This window comes from Erythrolamprus reginae, chromosome 1 (genome assembly GCF_031021105.1).
Source record: "Erythrolamprus reginae isolate rEryReg1 chromosome 1, rEryReg1.hap1, whole genome shotgun sequence".
Lineage (NCBI taxonomy): Eukaryota > Metazoa > Chordata > Lepidosauria > Squamata > Dipsadidae > Erythrolamprus > Erythrolamprus reginae.
In genome coordinates this window covers 287,080,626-287,099,143 of record NC_091950.1, presented here as the reverse complement: position 1 = coordinate 287,099,143, position 18,518 = coordinate 287,080,626, and the positions used below count along the sequence as shown (strand labels likewise).

At 41.3% G+C, this 18,518-nt stretch overlaps 1 protein-coding gene across 5 annotated transcripts in view; it reads left to right on the top strand.

Moving 5' to 3' along the window:
• The window catches only part of BACH2 (BTB domain and CNC homolog 2), a 233,964-nt gene that overhangs the window by 203,561 nt on the left and 11,885 nt on the right, over nucleotides 1-18,518 (top strand). For all 5 annotated transcript variants that reach the window (XR_011557394.1, XM_070733211.1, XM_070733212.1 and 2 more), the window contains one exon: nucleotides 1,780-3,327. Coding sequence is in view for 4 of the 5 variants with exons in the window: in XM_070733211.1 (XP_070589312.1) it covers nucleotides 1,780-3,327 (1,548 nt within the window). In the remaining variant the exon portion in view is untranslated. The remainder of the gene's footprint in view (nucleotides 1-1,779; nucleotides 3,328-18,518) is intronic.

Genomic DNA, 18,518 nt, shown 5'->3' with positions numbered 1-18,518 from the left:
ACAATGTAACAAATCTAACATTAAAAAGTATTCTAAAAAACCCCAATTTAAGAGACCAATCATACCAACAAGCATACCATGTATAAATTCTATAAGCCTAGGGGGAAGGGAGAGAAAAAATTTCAATTCCCCCATGCCTGACGACAGAGGTGGGTTTTAAGGAAAGGCAAGGAGGGTGGGGGCAACTCTGATATCTGGGGGGAGCTGGTTCCAGAGGGTCAGGGCCGCCACAGAGAAGGCTCTTTTCCTGGGTCCCGCCAAATGACATTGTTTAGTCGACGGGACCCGGAGAAGGCTAACTCTGTGGGACCTAACCGGTCGCTGGGATTCATGCGGCAGGTATCTTTTTGCAACAACCTCTTGTATAGCTGTAACATTATAAACATATAACATGTACAATTGTAAACTTCCCCCTTATAACCACTTTATTTATCCTCAAATATCTGTTTTCTTATTCTAGCATTCTAACGACAAGTATGTTGATGGAGCCAAATCAGTTTTTGCAAAGTTTTGGTCAATGAACATTTATAGTTCCCGGGAAGCCTTGCTTGTTATATATTTGAACCATTAGCGCTGCTCTGTACTGTTTCCCAAAATCGTTGCTAAGGGCTTCTCTTGAATCTGTAAATTGTCCTACTACTTGTCAAAATAACAATAATCATACCTAGTGCCTATTGTAAGGGAATTAGCCCCCTACTCTTGCCTCCCTTCAGATTTTTGCCTCATGTATAAGAGCAAGCAGCTGTGTCTGTGAGGATGGTGTGGCAATTCTTCCAAAAGAGATTTCATGCAAAACCCTCTGGAGCAAAACACAAGGAACAGATGTCTGGATTGCTGCAGTTTTAGGGGCCTGAAAGCCTTGACTCAGCTTGAGTGAAAAATGCACAGTGGAATGTTCTGAGTCAGTGAAATGTTTTGCGTAGACCTCATCAAGAGAAAGCACTGTGCTGTTTAAAAATACATTAAAAAAAAACAGCTTACTTCTTTTACAGTTCTTCCACCTAGTGGGTATGTTCTGTAAGTGCAAGTCCGTGTTTTGTATTCTTGGGAGATAAAATTCTGCAGGGAACGTGAATCAAAAAATTTTTTATTGGGGGTTTAAATTAGAAACTTGGCTGGTTTGACTCAGTCTGCCTGCTGTATCTCCAGAGTAATTTAGTAATGGTTGTGGCAGCCTAAGCATATTGCCGATGGAGAAATTGACCTCCAAATTATCTTTCTAAACACATGATTAAATGTCACAGTGAGAATTATTCTTGTTACTTACTCAGATTAAATTCCACATGCTTCCCAAGGATCCTGACTTTTTTTTTGAAGAGCCACTTAATTAAAGATTTTTTTTCCAGCAATAGAAAACTTGACCCAGCTAAACGGAATAAAAATTAAATATTGTATATGCAATTTCTGTTGAAAAGAACTGTGTGGTTTTTCAAAGACTAGATTTAGTAACAGCTGATGTATTTTATTCTAATTGCAAAGTCTGCTTTAGAGAAACATGGTAAAATTGATAGTTATGCACTCATGAAACACTTGACATCCAGAATGTTCCTAGACCAAATACTATTTGGCAAGTGCTAGAAATCTCATTGTCCTTGAATCATTTATTGAATGTATTGTTTAGATCGTTCTACTAGGTGAAAGTATAAAGACAAAATAATTAATTAACAGAGATGTTTTCCAGTGCTGACTAAATATACTAGAGGGGCTTGGAAAAATAGCAATGCTGAAAGTAATGCTGGCAATTTCCCTATTTTTGTTTTGTTTTGTTTTCCATTGCAGGTCACTGCCAAGGGATTTGGTCCGTTGTTGCAGTTTGCCTACACTGCTAAGCTATTACTCAGCAGAGAGAACATACAAGAGGTCATCCACTGTGCCGAATTTCTACGTATGCACAACCTGGAGGATTCCTGCTTCAGCTTCCTTCAGACCCAGCTGCTGAACAATGAAGATGGTCTGTTCCTGTACAAAAAGGATCTCACCTACCAGCGGATGCATGAAGATGAGAACTCGGAGGGAGAAGAGGAAGAAACTATGGAGTCAGAGACTTCAAAGATATCTTGTTCAAGAGAGAGAATGCACTCGGAGCCCTTTGACTTTGAACCCGCCACGCCTGGAGCCAGTACGGAGGAAGGGAGGCTGCCAGACCCGGAAATACTGGATGATGGCAAGGATAGTTTGGAGAAAGAAGTAGTAACACGGTACCCCAAGTATAAGAAATACCAGCTAGCTTGTACCAAGAATGTCTACAACACATCACACGTTAGTACCTCAGGTTTCACAAGCACATTCAACGAAAAAGGTTCAGGTGATGACCTCAAACCAGAACTTGCTGTCGGGCAGATTAAAAGTGAGCCTAGGAATGAGGAAAACGACGAAGAAAACATCGCCCTTTGCCTCTCTGGAGATGAGACCGGTGTCAGGGATAAAGAAGAGGATGTTGAAATGGACCGAAAGCAGCCAAGTCCCGATGGAGCCGGAAGGTCTAATAATAGTTCCTCCCCTTCCTGCCTAAGATCTTTCTTCAACCGAACAAAAACTATAGACTCAGATGGCTTCCCAAGTACTTCTCAACAGCACTTTGCCAGAAGTCCAGCATGCCCTTTTGACAAGGGGACAACTCAGGGTGACCATAAAGCTGATTATGTCCCTTTCGTGGGCAGTTATGGGCTTTCCCAAGCTGTTCAGAAGGATGCTTCCAGTTTTACAGTGGGATCACCGCTAAGAGGCCCTGGCTTTGTTGAAGGTCTTTGCAAGCAGGAAGGTGAGGTGGACAGGAGGACTGTTATATTCTCTTCAAATGTTTGTGACCAAGTCAACACTTCGGTGCATTCATATTCTGGCATGAGCAGCTTGGATAAAGACCTCAACGAGACTGTGCAAAAAGGTCTGTGGGCCGGAAGCAGCCAATCTCTCCCCAGTTGCCAGACCTATGCCCATATTGGACAAACAGCTGACCACTTCCCAGGACGGATGCGGCCCAACACCAGCTGCCCAGTGCCAATTAAAGTTTGCCCTCGGTCTCCTCCTCTGGAAACTAGAACAAGGACCTCCAGTTCATGTTCCTCCTACTCTTACGCAGAGGATGGCAGCGGTGGCTCCCCCTGTAGCCTGCCTCTGTGTGAGTTTTCATCTTCCCCCTGTTCTCAAGGAGCTCGATTCCTGGCCACTGAGCATCAGGAGCCGAGCATGATGGGAGATGGAATATACAGCCAAGTCAGACCCCAGATAAAATGTGAGCCATCCTATGGAACAAACTCTAGCGATGAGTCTGGATCGTTCTCTGAAGCAGACAGTGAGTCATGTCCTGTGCAAGACAGAGGACATGAGGTAGGGATCTGTGATAATAAGTACACCTGCTAACACTTCTTGTGACCCATTCAGAAAGTCATTATTAACCTAATGGCCTTCTTTGTATGCAGAACTACAGAGGAGGATAGTCACTTTTGACCAATATTCTATTGATGATGGAGTCAAGCTCATTGATTACTGGAAATATGTCTGAGAGAGTAAGACGCCATAATATAAAAAGGTTCCATAAAGGGTAAAAGCTGCTTGATCTCTTAATTATAGTGGTAACTATAGGGATAGGGAATACCTCATAGCAGGTTTGCTTCTCTCCCTGCCCTCCTCCCCCCCCCCGCCCCACTATTCCAGTCGACACATAAATATTTATTTATTGGATTTGTATGCCGCCCCTCTCCGTGGACTCGGGGCGGCTAACAACAGTGACAAAAAACAGAATGTAAAAATCCAATACTACAACAGCTAAAAACCCTTGTTATAAAACCAATCATACATACAGACATACCATGCATAAATTGTAGAAGCCTACGGCGAAAGATTATCTTAATTCCCCCATGCCTGATGGCAGAGGTGGGTTTTGAGGAGCTTACGAAAGGCAAGCAGGGTGGGGGCTATTCTAATCTCTGGGGGGCAGTTGGTTCCAGAGGGTCGAGGCCACCACAGAGAAGGCTCTTTCCCTGGGCCTCGCCAACCGACATTGTTTAGTTGACGGGACCCGGAGAAGGCCCACTCTGTGGGACCTAACTGGTCGCTGGGATTCGTGCGGCAGAAGGCGGTCCCTGAGATAATCTGGCCCGATGCCATGAAGGGCTTTATAGGTCATAACCAACACTTTGAATTGTGACCGGAAACTGATCGGCAACCAATGCAGACTGCGGAGTGTTGGTGTGACATGGGCGTATTTAGGGAAGCCCATGATTGCTCTCACAGCTGCATTCTGCACGATCTGAAGTTTCCGAACACTTTTCAAAGGTAGCCCCATGTAGAGAGCATTACAGTAGTCGAGCCCCGAGGTGATGAGGGCATGAGTGACTGTGAGCAGTGACTCCTGGTCCAGATAGGGCCGCAACTGGTGCACCAGGCGAACCTGGGCAAACGCCCCCCTCGCCACAGCTGAAAGATGTTTCTCTAATGTGAGCTGTGGATCGAGGAGGATGCCCAAGTTGCGGATCCTCTCTGAGGGGGTCAATAACTCCCCCCCCCAGGGTAATGGATGGACAGATGGAATTGTCCTTGGGAGGCAAAACCCACAGCCACTCCGTCTTATGTCCCCGTTCCTTTAAGTTTGGGGCCAATTGTCATTAGCATTAATCATTGCACTCCGTTTTTTTCTTAACAATATTTAATTCCACCCCACTTGAGGCTCAAAAATGTCCTTTTCCCTTTACGTTTTGGGCCAGTCGTTAGCATTAGTCATCGTATTCAGGTTTTTTTAAAAACAATATTTAATTCATACCAGCTTATCTACCAATTCAGTATGCTGATTGAGTACTAGCTGTAATTTTGGAACAAAAATAATTCTGATCAGTTTGAGCTCTAAAATTCAGTAGAAGAGAAGGTCCATGCAAAATGAGAAAGCAGTCTTCTGCTTTGGGTACAAGTGTGTTTATTTGATCATTATCTTTGTTTTACTTACTTGCTTTTGTGTCCTTTGTTGTATAATCTGTTCAGAGACAGGAAAAAAGAGTCTAGATTGTATACCTTAAGTCATATCCTTGATCTCTATGGTTTCCTAAAGTCATGTGACTCTCTAATAGTTACCCAGTTAGGATTTTCATCTGTAATGCCTTTGATAACTGCAACCAGCGAAAAACCTCTTAAGAGGGTTAATAAGCAACCAGAGAGCAATTGAGTGAGCAGGGGGAAAAGCCAAAAGGGACATATACAGAACTGATAATATCTGCACAGATGTGTTAGCCAGCCTGCTATTATTCTTATCAGCATGAAATCCATTCCTTCAATCAATTCATTGAGGAATAAATGTGCAGTTACTGCTAGTTCATTGTTAAATACTGATTCTCTCTCAAGTAAGCTAGAATTATTGCAAATTTTAAAACTTACGCTGCTGATACTATGGAACACATTTACCGGTAGGTACCATTACTTGCTTTGCAGACTCAGTTGAAACAATTATTGGTCCATCATTTTATTTTGATCACAGTGTACAAAACTCTTACCAATTTGGCTTCAGAAAACTTAGCATTTTTATATGTGGTCCCTTTATCTCTCACTCACTAATTTTTGTAGCAGTGGTAATAACTATCATATACATGCATGCATGCTTTAGAATGTAAGAATCAAAATAAATGTGGGTGTTGAAATATCTTATCTTTCATGCCAAATTTGGAAAAGAATATAAGAATTTGCGGTATCAAAACCTTAGAAAAAATGACCGCTCTTATAAAATGCTAGAGCCCACCTATACAAAATTTTATACACACAGTTGAATATTCTAGCATATGATACAAATAAACTAGATTGATTGATTATTGTCATCAAGTCACTTTTGATTCCTAGCAATCACTCAGATAAGAGTTTATCCAAATCTGTCCTTAGCCTGTTCTTTCAAATCTCCAAATGGTGCACTTACTGCCATTGTAACAGAGTCCATCAACCTTCCTGCTGGTTGTCCTTTTTCATACCTTTTCTTCCACCTTTCCTAGAAAGCTGGATCTTTGCATAATATGTCCATAGTAGGTTCAATGTAATTTGAGTTTGGTCATTTGTCACTCGAGGGAAAATGCTGGGTTGATTCTTCAATGATCCATTGATTTGTTTTCTTGGCTAACCACAGTATTCTCAGGAGTCTTCTTCAACACCAAAGTTCAAAGGCATCAAAGCTCTTCCCATGTTGCTTCCTTAAAGGCCAACTTTCACTTCTACAGTGAATCATAGGGAGCACAATTCTGATTTTGTAAGTATAGACGTATCATGGCATTTGAATATCTTTTCCAAGGCCCTCATGGCTGCTCTTCCAAGTGTTAGTCTATGCTACAGTGGTGGGCTCTTGCTGGTATGGCTAATGGCCCACAGTTCCGCGACTCTGGCGCACGAATGCGGGCTCGAGTGCAATTTTGCTTCCTGCACCTATGCGGGAAGCAAAATCTTTTTTGCACGGAAGCAAAAAATCTTATCGAAACACGCACGCCCATGCGAGATTTTGCTTCCAGCACAGGTGCAAATTGTGCTCGATCCTGCATCTGCGCACCAGAGCCGTGGATCTCCAATCAATTAGCTGTACCGGCAGGAGCCTACCACTGCTGTGCAATATTTCTTAATTGCATGTTCTTTTAAGGTTCATGGTTGATCCCAAAAACTGAATCTATACACTATTTCAATGTCTTCATTGTCAATACTAAGGTTGATTGTTCTACCTGCTGCCACTAGTTGTGTGTCTGTGCTTTATATTTAATTTTAGTCCTGCCCCACTTTTTTTTTTTTGTATGAGGGCTTGCAGATCCTTTGCATTTTCTTCTCTGTTGCTTGCAGTAGTTCAGTGGGTATTCCATTAATTCCTGTAGCCCTATGACTTGTTAAAGACTGGAGTGCTGATCTAATTATTAGCACTAGAGGCTCTTGTAAAATAAGGAATATCTTCTAAGGCATCCTGAATGTTCTCATCTCTACTATGGAATGTTTCAGTATACTCTTTTGATCTTCCTTTGATGTCCTTTGAGTTGTCGGTTGGTCCTTTAGTATAACAACCTGAGGTTTTAACCTACTGAGTTTGGGGACCTTTTGAAAGATTTTCCTTATTTTTCTATGTCGGCGCCCATCTTCAATATCTTTGCAGAATTTGTTGTAATACTTTTTTGCCTTTAACAGCTCTCTGAAACTGTTAAGTTCCTTTCTGATAAATTTGTCTTTCCTAGCTTTGGCTTCTCTTCTCCTCTTGGCAATTTACACAGTTTGTTCTGACATCCAGTTTGCTTTCTCCTCTTTCTTTATATTTGTCCGTCTCTTTCCACATGAATCCTTAATTACTACTTTAAATTCATTCCATAATTCCTCTGGTGGTTTTTCTCCCCCAATGAGGTTCAGGGCTACAAAGCAATTCATGATGATTTCCTTGGAAATGAGAATATAAATTCAAGATCACCTTGTGGAAATTGACTGGCTTTCTTCTTATTATTTAGCTTAACTTGGAGTTTGCACAGGAACAGTTCATGGTCTGTTCTGTAGTCAGCACCTGGTCATGTCTTTGATGTTGTAATTGAGTTCCTCAACCTTCTTTTAGCAATAACATAGTAAAATGTATTTCTGGATACTGAATTCCATCTGGTAATGTCCATGCATAGAGGCCTGGTTTTGGTAGTCTGAAGACAATGTTAGCTATGACGAAATCATTGGAGTGGCAGAAATTGATAAGTCGGCTCCTACTTCATTTTAATTCCAGGAGCTCTATAATACAACTACGTTTTTGTCTTTGATGTTAGGCATTCCACTCTCCAGTAACAAGCAGCACATCTTGTTGATGTGTTCTTTCAATCTCAAATTGAACTTAATCAAGTCACCCACCTCCTCTTCCTCTATACCATCAATGGTTGGAGCCTAAATCTGAATGATCATTATATTAAATGGTTGTCCGTGAAATCAGCCAATATTACTTGATCATTGATTGCACTGTACTAACTTTCCTGCCAAGTACTATTCTTGCTATGTCCTTCATAATTATAAAAGCAACACCAATTCTTCTTTATGTTTCATGCCCTAATGGGTGATACAATGACTCATTGGTTAAGATGTTGGCTTATTGGCTGAAAGCCAGCAGCCCAAGTTTGAGATCCGAGCGCTACATGATAGTGAACTCCCATCTTCACCCCAACTCCTGCCAACCTATCAGTTCAAAAGCATACAAATGCAAGTAGATAAATAGGTACCACTTCTGTGGAAAAACAACAGGGCTCTATAACATACTGGCCACATGATTTCGAAACTGTCTTCTGACAGCGCTGGCTCGGTAACTTTGAAATGGAGATGAGCATTGCATCATACTCTGCAACAACTAGCAGAGTAAAAAAAAACAGGGACTCCTTTACCTTTTCTTACCTTACCCTAATAACCAGTGTGTTCTTCTCACTGAAAATATCTGATATCAGTACATTCAATTCATAATTGCTTCACCTTTCACTGTGTAGAGCTTTCTTGTGTCCATGCTTCCTACATGCCATGTTTCTACTATAATTCTGTCTTTGCAGCTTTGAATTTCTTTTGTTGTATGGCAACATCACTGACAACTAGAGGTCCTGAAGATTTTAATCTAGCCATGTTATAAACACCATTAGAACTCTTGAGAGATCCTCTTCTTCAGTAACATGTTAAGTGCCATCCAATGTGAAAATCCTATCATCCATGATGTGGCAAAACAGCAGGTGGGGAGAACAGATAAAGTAAATACTAGTACTAATAGGGCTATCACCCACAAATACTAAATAGATAAATTTCTTTTTTTTAAAAAAATAACAACCTTTTAATTTTAGGATTGAATCCCACATACTAGTAATACTCAGTTAAATGTTTTCCACTTCTGAATACAGTAATGCTGTGTAAATTGGCACATTGTGAAATAGGTGAAAGGTTTCGATTTTGTGTACAGTTTATGCTGGACCAGCATAAAATGGGTGCATATAAACTGTATCAAAAGACTGAAATGGAAATATTCTTAATGTTTCTGTGTTATAAAAGAAACTTACAAAAATGGTAACACTATTTTTCGGCGTAGCTTTTTATTGACCATAGAGTAAATGTTGGTATAACTGGAGTTGTTGTGTAGTCCATGTTTGCCTCCAATTCTAGCAAAAGAATGATACATGAGTAGATTCTAAAATATATTCTCTAAAATATAAACAGAAGCAGATCTACCTAGCAAAATTTGGACACAAGTAAAGACAATCAAATAAAACAATGTATTAATTATATGTGCAATTGCCAAATAAGAACCTCAACTTCAGAGAGCAAAAGATTTTGGAAAGGGGTTGCATGTACTTTTATCATCTGAATTAAGCTTTTCTTTCTATACAAGCAGGAATAAAAGATTAAAAGAAAATAAATACTCTTTAAGCTTCAAATTCAGCAACCCAACTTCTTACATGCTTTAACCAATTTTTATACTAGAAATAATTTATACTTTGAAGACAAAAGTTTAGTTACAAATTAATGCAAAGTGGGAATTTGTTTTTTCTTGCTGACCCACTTTTTTTTTTCTTCTATACCTTTTTTGTAACTTTAAAGCAACCACAAGAGGAGGGGGTATTTTTATGAAACTCCCTATAGATTTTTATAAGTGAAGTCTAAACTTCAGACAATTTACAGTAAAAGCAAAGACCTTATGGAGAAGTTTAAAGAATGGCAAAAAGCATTAGCAAATTGTCATCGAAAAACTTAATATTCAAGTGAATCTCATCTCTCAGGTTGGTAATTTCTTTTATACGAGAGATCCAAAGAGCTACTTACAAAAGGATTCTGTGAGAAGGAAGATCTCTTGAATGACAATCCAAAGGCATTTGGGTTAGCTAGAATTATAATTAGCTACTTCTGCACACATAGTCCTCAATTTACAACCGTAATTGAGAATTTATTTATTATTTATTTATTAGATTTATATGCCGCCCTTCTCCTTGCGGACTCAGGGCAGCTTACCAGAATAAAAAAGACAAGGTAAAAATAGAATAGAATTAAAACATTAGAAGAAATAGATTAAACCCAATATAAAAAACAATCATCCCTCATTCATATTAATGTCCGGAGCGGAAGTATCACTCACAGTCTCCTGGCCTGCCAGCATAACGCCTTTTGGAAGGTGAGGAGAATGGGGGTGGTACAAATCTCCAGGGGGAGTTGGTTCCAGAGGGCCGGGGCCACAACAGAGAAGGCTCTTCCCCGTGGACCCGCCAATCAGCATTGTTTGGCCGACGGGACCCGGAGGAGGCCAACTCTTTGTGACCTAACCAGTCGCTGGGACATGTGAGGGAGAAGACGGTCCTGTAAATAATCTGGTCCAATGCCATGTAGGGCTTTATAGGTAATAATCAAGACCTTGAATTGCGTTCAGAGACCAAATGGGCAGCCAGTGCAGCTCACAGAGTGCTGAGCTGATGTGGCGTACCTAGGTGTGCCCAACAGGCTCTTGTGGTTGCATGCTGGACTAGTTGAAGTCTCTGAATGTTCTTCAAGCGTAGCCCCAAGTAGAGCGCATTGCAGTAATTGAGCCTAGAGGTAATGAGGGCATGAGTGACTGTGAGAAGAGAGCCCCTGTCCAAATAGGCCCACAACTGGTGCACCAGGCGAACCTGTGCAAAGGTTCCCCTAGCCATAACCAAGAGATGTTGCTCTAGCCTCAGCTGTGAATCTAGGAGAACCTTGTGGACCCTCTCTGCGGCGCTCAAAATTCTCCCCCCCCCCCCAAGAGATGGCCTGGCAGGTGGGATTGTTCTTACAATATACAACTGAATTACAGTTGTATGTTGTTGTGATCATTAAGAGTATCCCAGTGGTCATTAAGAGGATCACTGTGAGTATGACCATACCCAATTTTATGACTTTTTCGCAGTGGTTGTTAAGTGAATTCATTTTATCCAATAGGGGCTTTTTTTGTCGCTTTCTCCTCCCCCTTCCCCCTCTTCCTTCCCCTTCTTCTTGGAAGTATGTATCAGAAACTGTCTAAACCCACCAAAATTGTGTTCACATGACCACAGGATGCTGCAAACATCCATTAATGCAGGCCAAAAGCCTAGTGCCCAAAATGCAATCACGTAACCACAGAGTGGTGTATACATCCATCGGAACTTCAAAATCATGTCATAGATATCATTTAGGAAGTCCTTTGTAATTTCAAACAATCTCAAAGCAACCAATTTCTAAGCAAGGGCATATTGTAATATCTAAAGACAGAAATGCTTATTTTCAGAATAGCTGAAGGGTTGCACCAGTGGTATGTAATATATATGGTTTTATTCACCTTCCAAATGAATGGATATTTAACAAGCTGCTGGGTGTCTTTTTATCAAAATTCCCATTGTTGGCATACTTAAATAAGAGCCACACAGATTTCCAAATTGCATCATTGGTGCCAGTCAGGATGAAATCATATTCATGAAAACTATGAAAGCAAGTTCCTAGACAAATTTGTAACTAAGCTATGAAAAGTGGGATTCTTTTAAAAAAACTATTTCCATGATCCTCAGTGGTGTAGTGTTTAGAGTGCAGTACTGCAAGCTACCTCTGCTGATCCCTAGCTGCCAGCAATTTGGCAGAACGAATCTCAGTAGACTCAAGGTTGACTCAGCCTTCTATCCTTCCAAGGTCAGTAAAATGAGGAGCCAGATTGTTAGGGGCAATATGCTTGCTCTCTGTAAACCGCTTAGAGAGGGCTGTAAAGCACTGAAGCGATATATAAGTCTAAATGCTATTGTTATCCCCACTTCTGGGCTGCCTACTCTCTGAATTTCACCTCAGTTTATGCATCATGGGATGCACCAAGATACATTTACATCTCCTGGCTATCTCTGGCTTGAAAACCCTAAATCTTCTCTCACCAGGTTCAGCCTTTCACCCTTACACTGATGCTCTCCAAACAAAGCTGTTTTTTATTTAGTTAATATGGCTCCCTCTTCTATGAGCAGTGTAGTGCTTATGGAGTCTCTCCTTTGGCTGTCATGAGACTTACTTTCTCCGTCTGCATTTACAACTTAAAATATAAGCTCCAGGCAGAGACTATTACAGAGGAAAGATTCCTCCTGTCCATCAATCTAATTTTACCAGAATACTTCTAGACTTACAAGAATGGCCATAGGAGTTGGAAACACTGATAACATGAAGATGATGGACAGTTGGTGCAGCAGTAAATTTTGCAGGGTAACCACTTGCCTGCAAGGGGCGGGGAGGGTTGTGAATAAAGATTCTTCTGAAAACTGACTGAAAAGCTTTAAAATAGAAGTAGAGAATCAGTAAGAAAAGTGCTAGGACACCGAATAGATTGGAGAAGGAGAAAAGGAATGTATGTGTAAATTGTGGGCTTCAGTTAGATCAGAGGTCTGCAACCTTCAATACTCAAAGAGCCATTTGGACTCGTTTCCCACAGAAAAGAAAACCCAGGGAGCCACATAACCTGAGTGGGCGTGGCCAGCACAACACTCCCATCCAGTCATATGACACCCCCCCAGCCACGCCTACCCAGGTTTGGCGGCTCCTGTTTTTTCTGTGGGAAATGGGTCTGTCTATCTTTGTTCCTCATTTCTATTTTTCTATTTTTTCCTCCCCCCTCTTTTCTTTCTTTTTCTTTCTTTCTCTCTTCTCTCTCATTTATTTCTCTCTTTCTCTCCTGCCAGCTCTCTCATTTCTCTCCCTCTTCCCCTTCTGTCTTCGTTTCTCTCTTTTTCCTCTCTCATTCTCTCCCTCCATCATTTTCCCATTTCTCTCTCTTTTTCTCCCCTTTTCTCTCATTTCTCTCTCTTTCGCTCCTTCTTATTTGTTTTTTCCTTCCTATCCCTTTCTTTTTCTTTCTCTTCCTTCTCTATTTGTTTGCCTCATTTTCCCTCTCTCATTCTCCCTCCATCTCTCATTTCTCTGTCCCTCTTCCTCTCCTCTTTCCTTCTCTTGTTTCTCTCATTCTCTCCTCCAGCTCTCTCATTTCTCTGTCCCTGTCCCTCTCCCCCTTCTGTCTCTCTTTCTTTCTTTCTTTCTTTCTTTCTTTCTTTCTTTCTTTCTCTCTCTCTCTCTCTCTCACTCATTTGTTTCTCTTTCCTCCCTCTCTCCCCCTTCACTCCTACACTCCAGCTATACCCCCCGCCCCGCAGCTCTTTGTCCAAGCACAGCAAGAGCAAGCTCCATCCCAAAGGGACAGGAGGCAAAGGCTGCCTTGAGCAAAAATGTGGCGCTTTACTCCAACATGAAGTGGATTGTGTTTGGTGCTGAGCTGCCTGCAAAGGATACAGAATCACAATTTTGTGTGTGTGATTCCACATCCTTTGCGGGCAGCTCAGTGCCAGCTTCATGTTGGCTCAGGAAGGAAGGGGCAGCTACTGCCGAATGCCTGGAGGGAAGAGATCTGGCTTTCCAGCACAGCGCAGGTGGCTACTCACCTGGGTGCACAGTGGCGGCAGTGGGAGGAGGAGTCACTGTGGCCGCCCAATGATCCTAGCTCAGGAGGGTATCCTGCTTGTGTATGTGCACATGCGCGTAGGCAAAAGAGGTAAGAGAGAGAAAGGAGGATCAGATAATTCCCTTTTCTCTCTCTCTCTCATTGCTCCCCTTTCCCCCCAGTGTGGCAGGAGGTGAGAGCTGCCTTGAGTGCAAATGTGTCATGAAGGCAAGTACAGGGCTGCTTTGCTCCTGCACTAAGCCTCCAGCGACCCTCACCAGGACCCCCTGGCTGGTTGTAGTAAGGCCGGGAGGGTGCACATGAGCGGGAAGACCCTCAAGTGAGTGGCCAGGCTCAGCCAAAGTGCAGCAAAGGCGTGCTTGGGGTGGATGGGTGCTCGCTTCAGGTCTCCCCGCTTGTTTGCAACTTCCTTGTCCTGCCACAGTGGCCAGGGGGTCCATACACACACACACATGCATGTTTCAAAGCTGCAGCCCAGTCCTTTCTGCCATCCTGTCCTCCTGGATTCCCATCCCATCAGCTCTCATGTTGGCAAGGCTGGCATGGGTCGTGGTCAGGTTGGACAGTGTCTTGGGATGAAGAGCAAGCCACTGAGGCAGGAACCAACAAGGGCTGGAAGAAGCTCCAGGAAGAGTAAGACACCAGAGAATCAGTTTCAGCTGCTTCTCAATCCCCCACCGTCGCCCTTACCTTCCGGGGCCAGGCGGGACTGACTGGGAGGGGAGGGCAAGGAGTGGGGACAGTCAGTGGTGGGACAGGGAGCCACAGCAGAGGCCTAAGGAGCCACATGTGTCTCCAAAGCCTCAGGTTGCCGACCCCAAGGTTAGATGTATAAGTGGTTTATGTCGGGATTAATTGAGAAAAAGAAAATTGCAGTAAAATATATAGTTTTGCTTTTCAAGATCAGACCGATTTTCAGCTTTGCCTTCAGTCCGTTGGATAAATTATTTCTCCCCTCAGACCAACTGTCAGTGGTGGGCTGCTGCCAGTTTGGACCAGTTTGGCCAAACCAGTAGTTCCGATGATCAGCTGGCCGGGCCCTCTGCCCTTGTGCTATCCTGTCCTATAGTTCCTTCTTTCTGGGTCAGCTGATTCATGTGGCACAGCTGATTTTCCTGCCCCCACTGTTCTACTTACTGGGGCTGCCTTAGAAGGTAAGCAGGAGATCTTCAAATCGATGTGTTTTGAACCCTGCCTGTAAGTGAGTTAGGCGTGCAAAACGCACGATCACCGAACCAGTTATTAAACTGGTTGCAGCCACCATTGTCAGCCCTGTATCCATTCTGTGACTAAACATATCTATTAAGGCAGCTGTTTCTCACAGGAAACCACAAAGAAATCCTCCCTCGGCCCCTTAGAAATGTTTGTCTTTTAGATCAGTGTTTCCCAACCTTGGCAACTTGAAGATATCTGGACTTCAACTCCCAGAATTCTCCAGCCAGCGTTCGCTGGCTGGGGAATTCTGGGAGTTGAAGTCCAAAATATCTTCAAGTTGTCAAAGTTGGGAAACACTGTTTTAGATGACTGTTGGCATTATTTGGGAATAAGGGTCAAACAACCTGGTACAATAACTGTGTCAGAGTGAGCTGGTGCCTTTAGATCAGAGTGTAAGGGCATTGCCTGCATGGAGGAGAGGTTTATTTCTGAAACTGATCTCTTTTTACACAGATTAACAAATACAATACTACTTTTTTTGAACTCCCAAACTATGGTTAACTTTAGAATTTTATTTATTTATTTATTCATTTATTCATTCATTCATTCATTCATTCATTCATTCATTTATTAGATTTGTATGCCACCCCTCTCCAGAGACTCGGAGCGGCTCACAACAACAAAACACAGTACAAATCTAATGATTAAAAACAGTTTAAAACCATTTCATATAAAAACAGTCATACATCTCAAACAAACCACACATAAAATGGAACGGCCCAGGGGAATCAATTTCCCCACACCTGACGGCAGAGATGGGTTTTTAGGAGTTTGCGAAAGGCAAGGAGGGTGGGGGCAGTCCTGAGTTGATTCCAGAGGGAGTTGATTCCAGAGGGTCGGGGCCGCCACAGAGAAGGCTCTTCCCCTGGGTCCTGCCAGACGACATTGTCGACGGGACCCGGAGAAGGCCAACTCTGTGGGACCTAACCGGTCGCTGGGATATCATACATGCACCCTGAAATGGAAGTTTAAAAAACAAAAGTAATGTTTCAATAAAGGGGAATATTTGTGGCTAAGGAATTTCTGGACTGCCTCTTGTGTAGCAGTTTCCTAAGAGAGGAAATCTCCAGATCATCTATCTATTCAGCTTCATTTTTAATGTATTGATTGAAAAGATTTAGCTGTCTGTTCATCATTGTAGTATTTCACCCACTATGCAACTTGCTGAGAATAGCTATGATACAGGAAGCATGTGGATAAATACAATGCTTTCATTAATTGAAATATTTATTAAGCACATTCTCCCAAGGTTATGTGCAGCTGAACATTTGAAAAGATAGTGTATCTGAAAAAATGTATGTATCTATGAAAAGAATATAAAGGGAGACACTTAAATATAAAACTAACATTTACGAACTCTTTTCTCTCACTTGTTGGTGGTGCTTATAATGCCATGAAGACCTGTTGCATTTTTTAGCCCTCACCATTTTCCAGATGGACACAAAACTCTTGCTCAAATTGACCAAAGTTTATTTTTATTTTTCAAACAAGCTCTTTATTTAGCTTACATGCACCTGACTTCAAGGTCTTTCAAATGTTTGACATCTTTTTTTAAAATACGAAAGTAGGCCAGATTATGTAAATAACATGTATAAACAGGAGGAATTGATATACTGCTGATCAAAAGATAACAATGGAAGCATAATTGAGCAGAGTAGAAACCTTTTTTTTAAGAGAATCTCATAAAGATGCAAACTTTGGAATAAATATTCATTTTTTGTTGCAATTTTGTGATTTGGACTGACTTCTCTTTATCTATTTGGTGCCTCAAAGTCATTGTTGGATCCTGCAGTTTTATTGGCAAATAAGTCCAGAAATGGCTTTTACTGACTAAGAGAAAGTGACTAACCAAGGTGACCCAGCTGACTTTGAGTCTAATGCAGGATTAGAATTTATCATCTCCCAATTTCTAGCCTGGGGCCTTAACCACTACATTAAATTGGCTCACCTATTCACTTTACATTATTTAAATTTATCCTGGATAATTAAAACGAATTTCTTAAGCAGAATCCCATATGTTGTAGTGTGGTCTCTCTCCCACACACTTCTCTCGGTGTATAAATAATATGTGTGTTATCGGAGTTCATAGGACTGGAAAAACATAAAAGCATATTCATTCTTACTTGATTCTTACCTTGCATGCAAATCTGAACATAATGTTCGGATATTCAAAAGAGCAACCAATTACTAATATAGCTTGAGTCTTCTGCAGTCAGCTGATTTCTGGATATGATATGAAAAGACTCTTGAGGAGGAAAAATAACAAAAGTTGAAATTTAATTGTAAATGTAAGGAAATACATTTGGAAGGAATCAAAATCAGGCCCAATGCTGTGCCCCTGCAAGGACCAGCAATTACAGAGACATTGAAAGTTACTCTGTCACCGAAGAGACTCCATTCCAGCTCAAGATTACAAAAGGGATATAATAACACTGCATTGTTGTATACTGCTATTTAAAACTAAGCTGCAGTATATAAATTTTAAAAAAGCATCCATGTACTTTGGGCTACCCCAAAACTTATTTAATTTCAGTTCAGTCTAATTTCTCTTCAAAATTGCCCGAACATTGTGGTAAACCCCATAGTTAGTGAACTTGTCTACGTATTACACTAAGCCATGGTTTGGCCAACCTTGATTTGTTGACTAAATCACAACTGGCTGTGTGTAAGCAACATGCTAAAACATGTTTTACCAGCCATCATAACTCTGCTGCTCCAGTATGAGGCCAAAATAAACCATATTAAAACTGACCATCCAGACTGAACTACCTGTATGTATCCAGTCTGTTCAGAAATTAACCCCAAGCAAAGCTGTTCCTGGTGTGTATATAAATGCAGTAATAGACTGCATAAACCTTGAAATTTGTGCTTAGCTAGTCCTGTTAACACTGACTTTTGTAACTCAAGGTGAGAGTACTTTTTTATTTTCTATAGTATTGGGGGGAAAAGGCTGTCAATGGTTCCTGTGCATAGAGCAATGTTTCCCAACCTTGGCAACTTGAAGATATCTGGCTTCAACTCCCAGAATTCCCCAGCCGGCGAATTCTGGGAGTTGAAGTCCAAATAATAATAATAATAATTATTATTATTATTATTATTATTATTATTATTATTATTATTAATTAGATTTGTATGCCGCCCCTTATTTAGTTATTTATTTATTAGATGTAAATACTGCCCATCTCACTGTCAAGCAACTCTGCGTGGCTTACAACATCACAAGAACAAAAATATAATGTGCAAGCATTAAGAATTAACCAAAATTAGGTGAATTAAGGGCCAGTATGCAAACAAGGTGGATGTGGGGTCGTCTTCTTAACCCACTAACCAGCTCCAGCATTAAAGCTCCCATTGGGGCCTAGGCTAATTGGCCAAGCCAGGTTTTGAGGCCTTTTCAGAAAGCCAAGAAGTGGGGACAGAGCTCCACCACAAGGGTACATTATTTAAGAGGATAGAAGCCATGGTAAAAGTAAAATCAGTAAACAGTAAAAGTAGTCTTGCATCTGTAGAATTCAAGAGGTTACCGTAGAAATCCCCTTCCTGAGATTTTAAAATAATTAGTGTCCTGTCTTTTTTCTAAATATTGGGGACCTTATGAAGGAAACCAAGTAGCTTTGGCATTTGCTTACTGTACTAGCCTCCCATAGAATTAGGAGGGAACATTTATTTATTTATTTATTTATTCATTCATTCATTCATTCACTCATTTATTTATTTATTTATTAATCCAATACACAATACATATTGAAGAGAATAGACATGTAGTAATATATATAAAGAAAAGGATAGAAGAAAAGATATAAAAATAGAAGACAAGATACGTATATGAAAGGAAGAAAAGGAAAGACAATTGGACAGGGGACAAAAGGAACACTGGTACACTTATGTACACATATGTTCA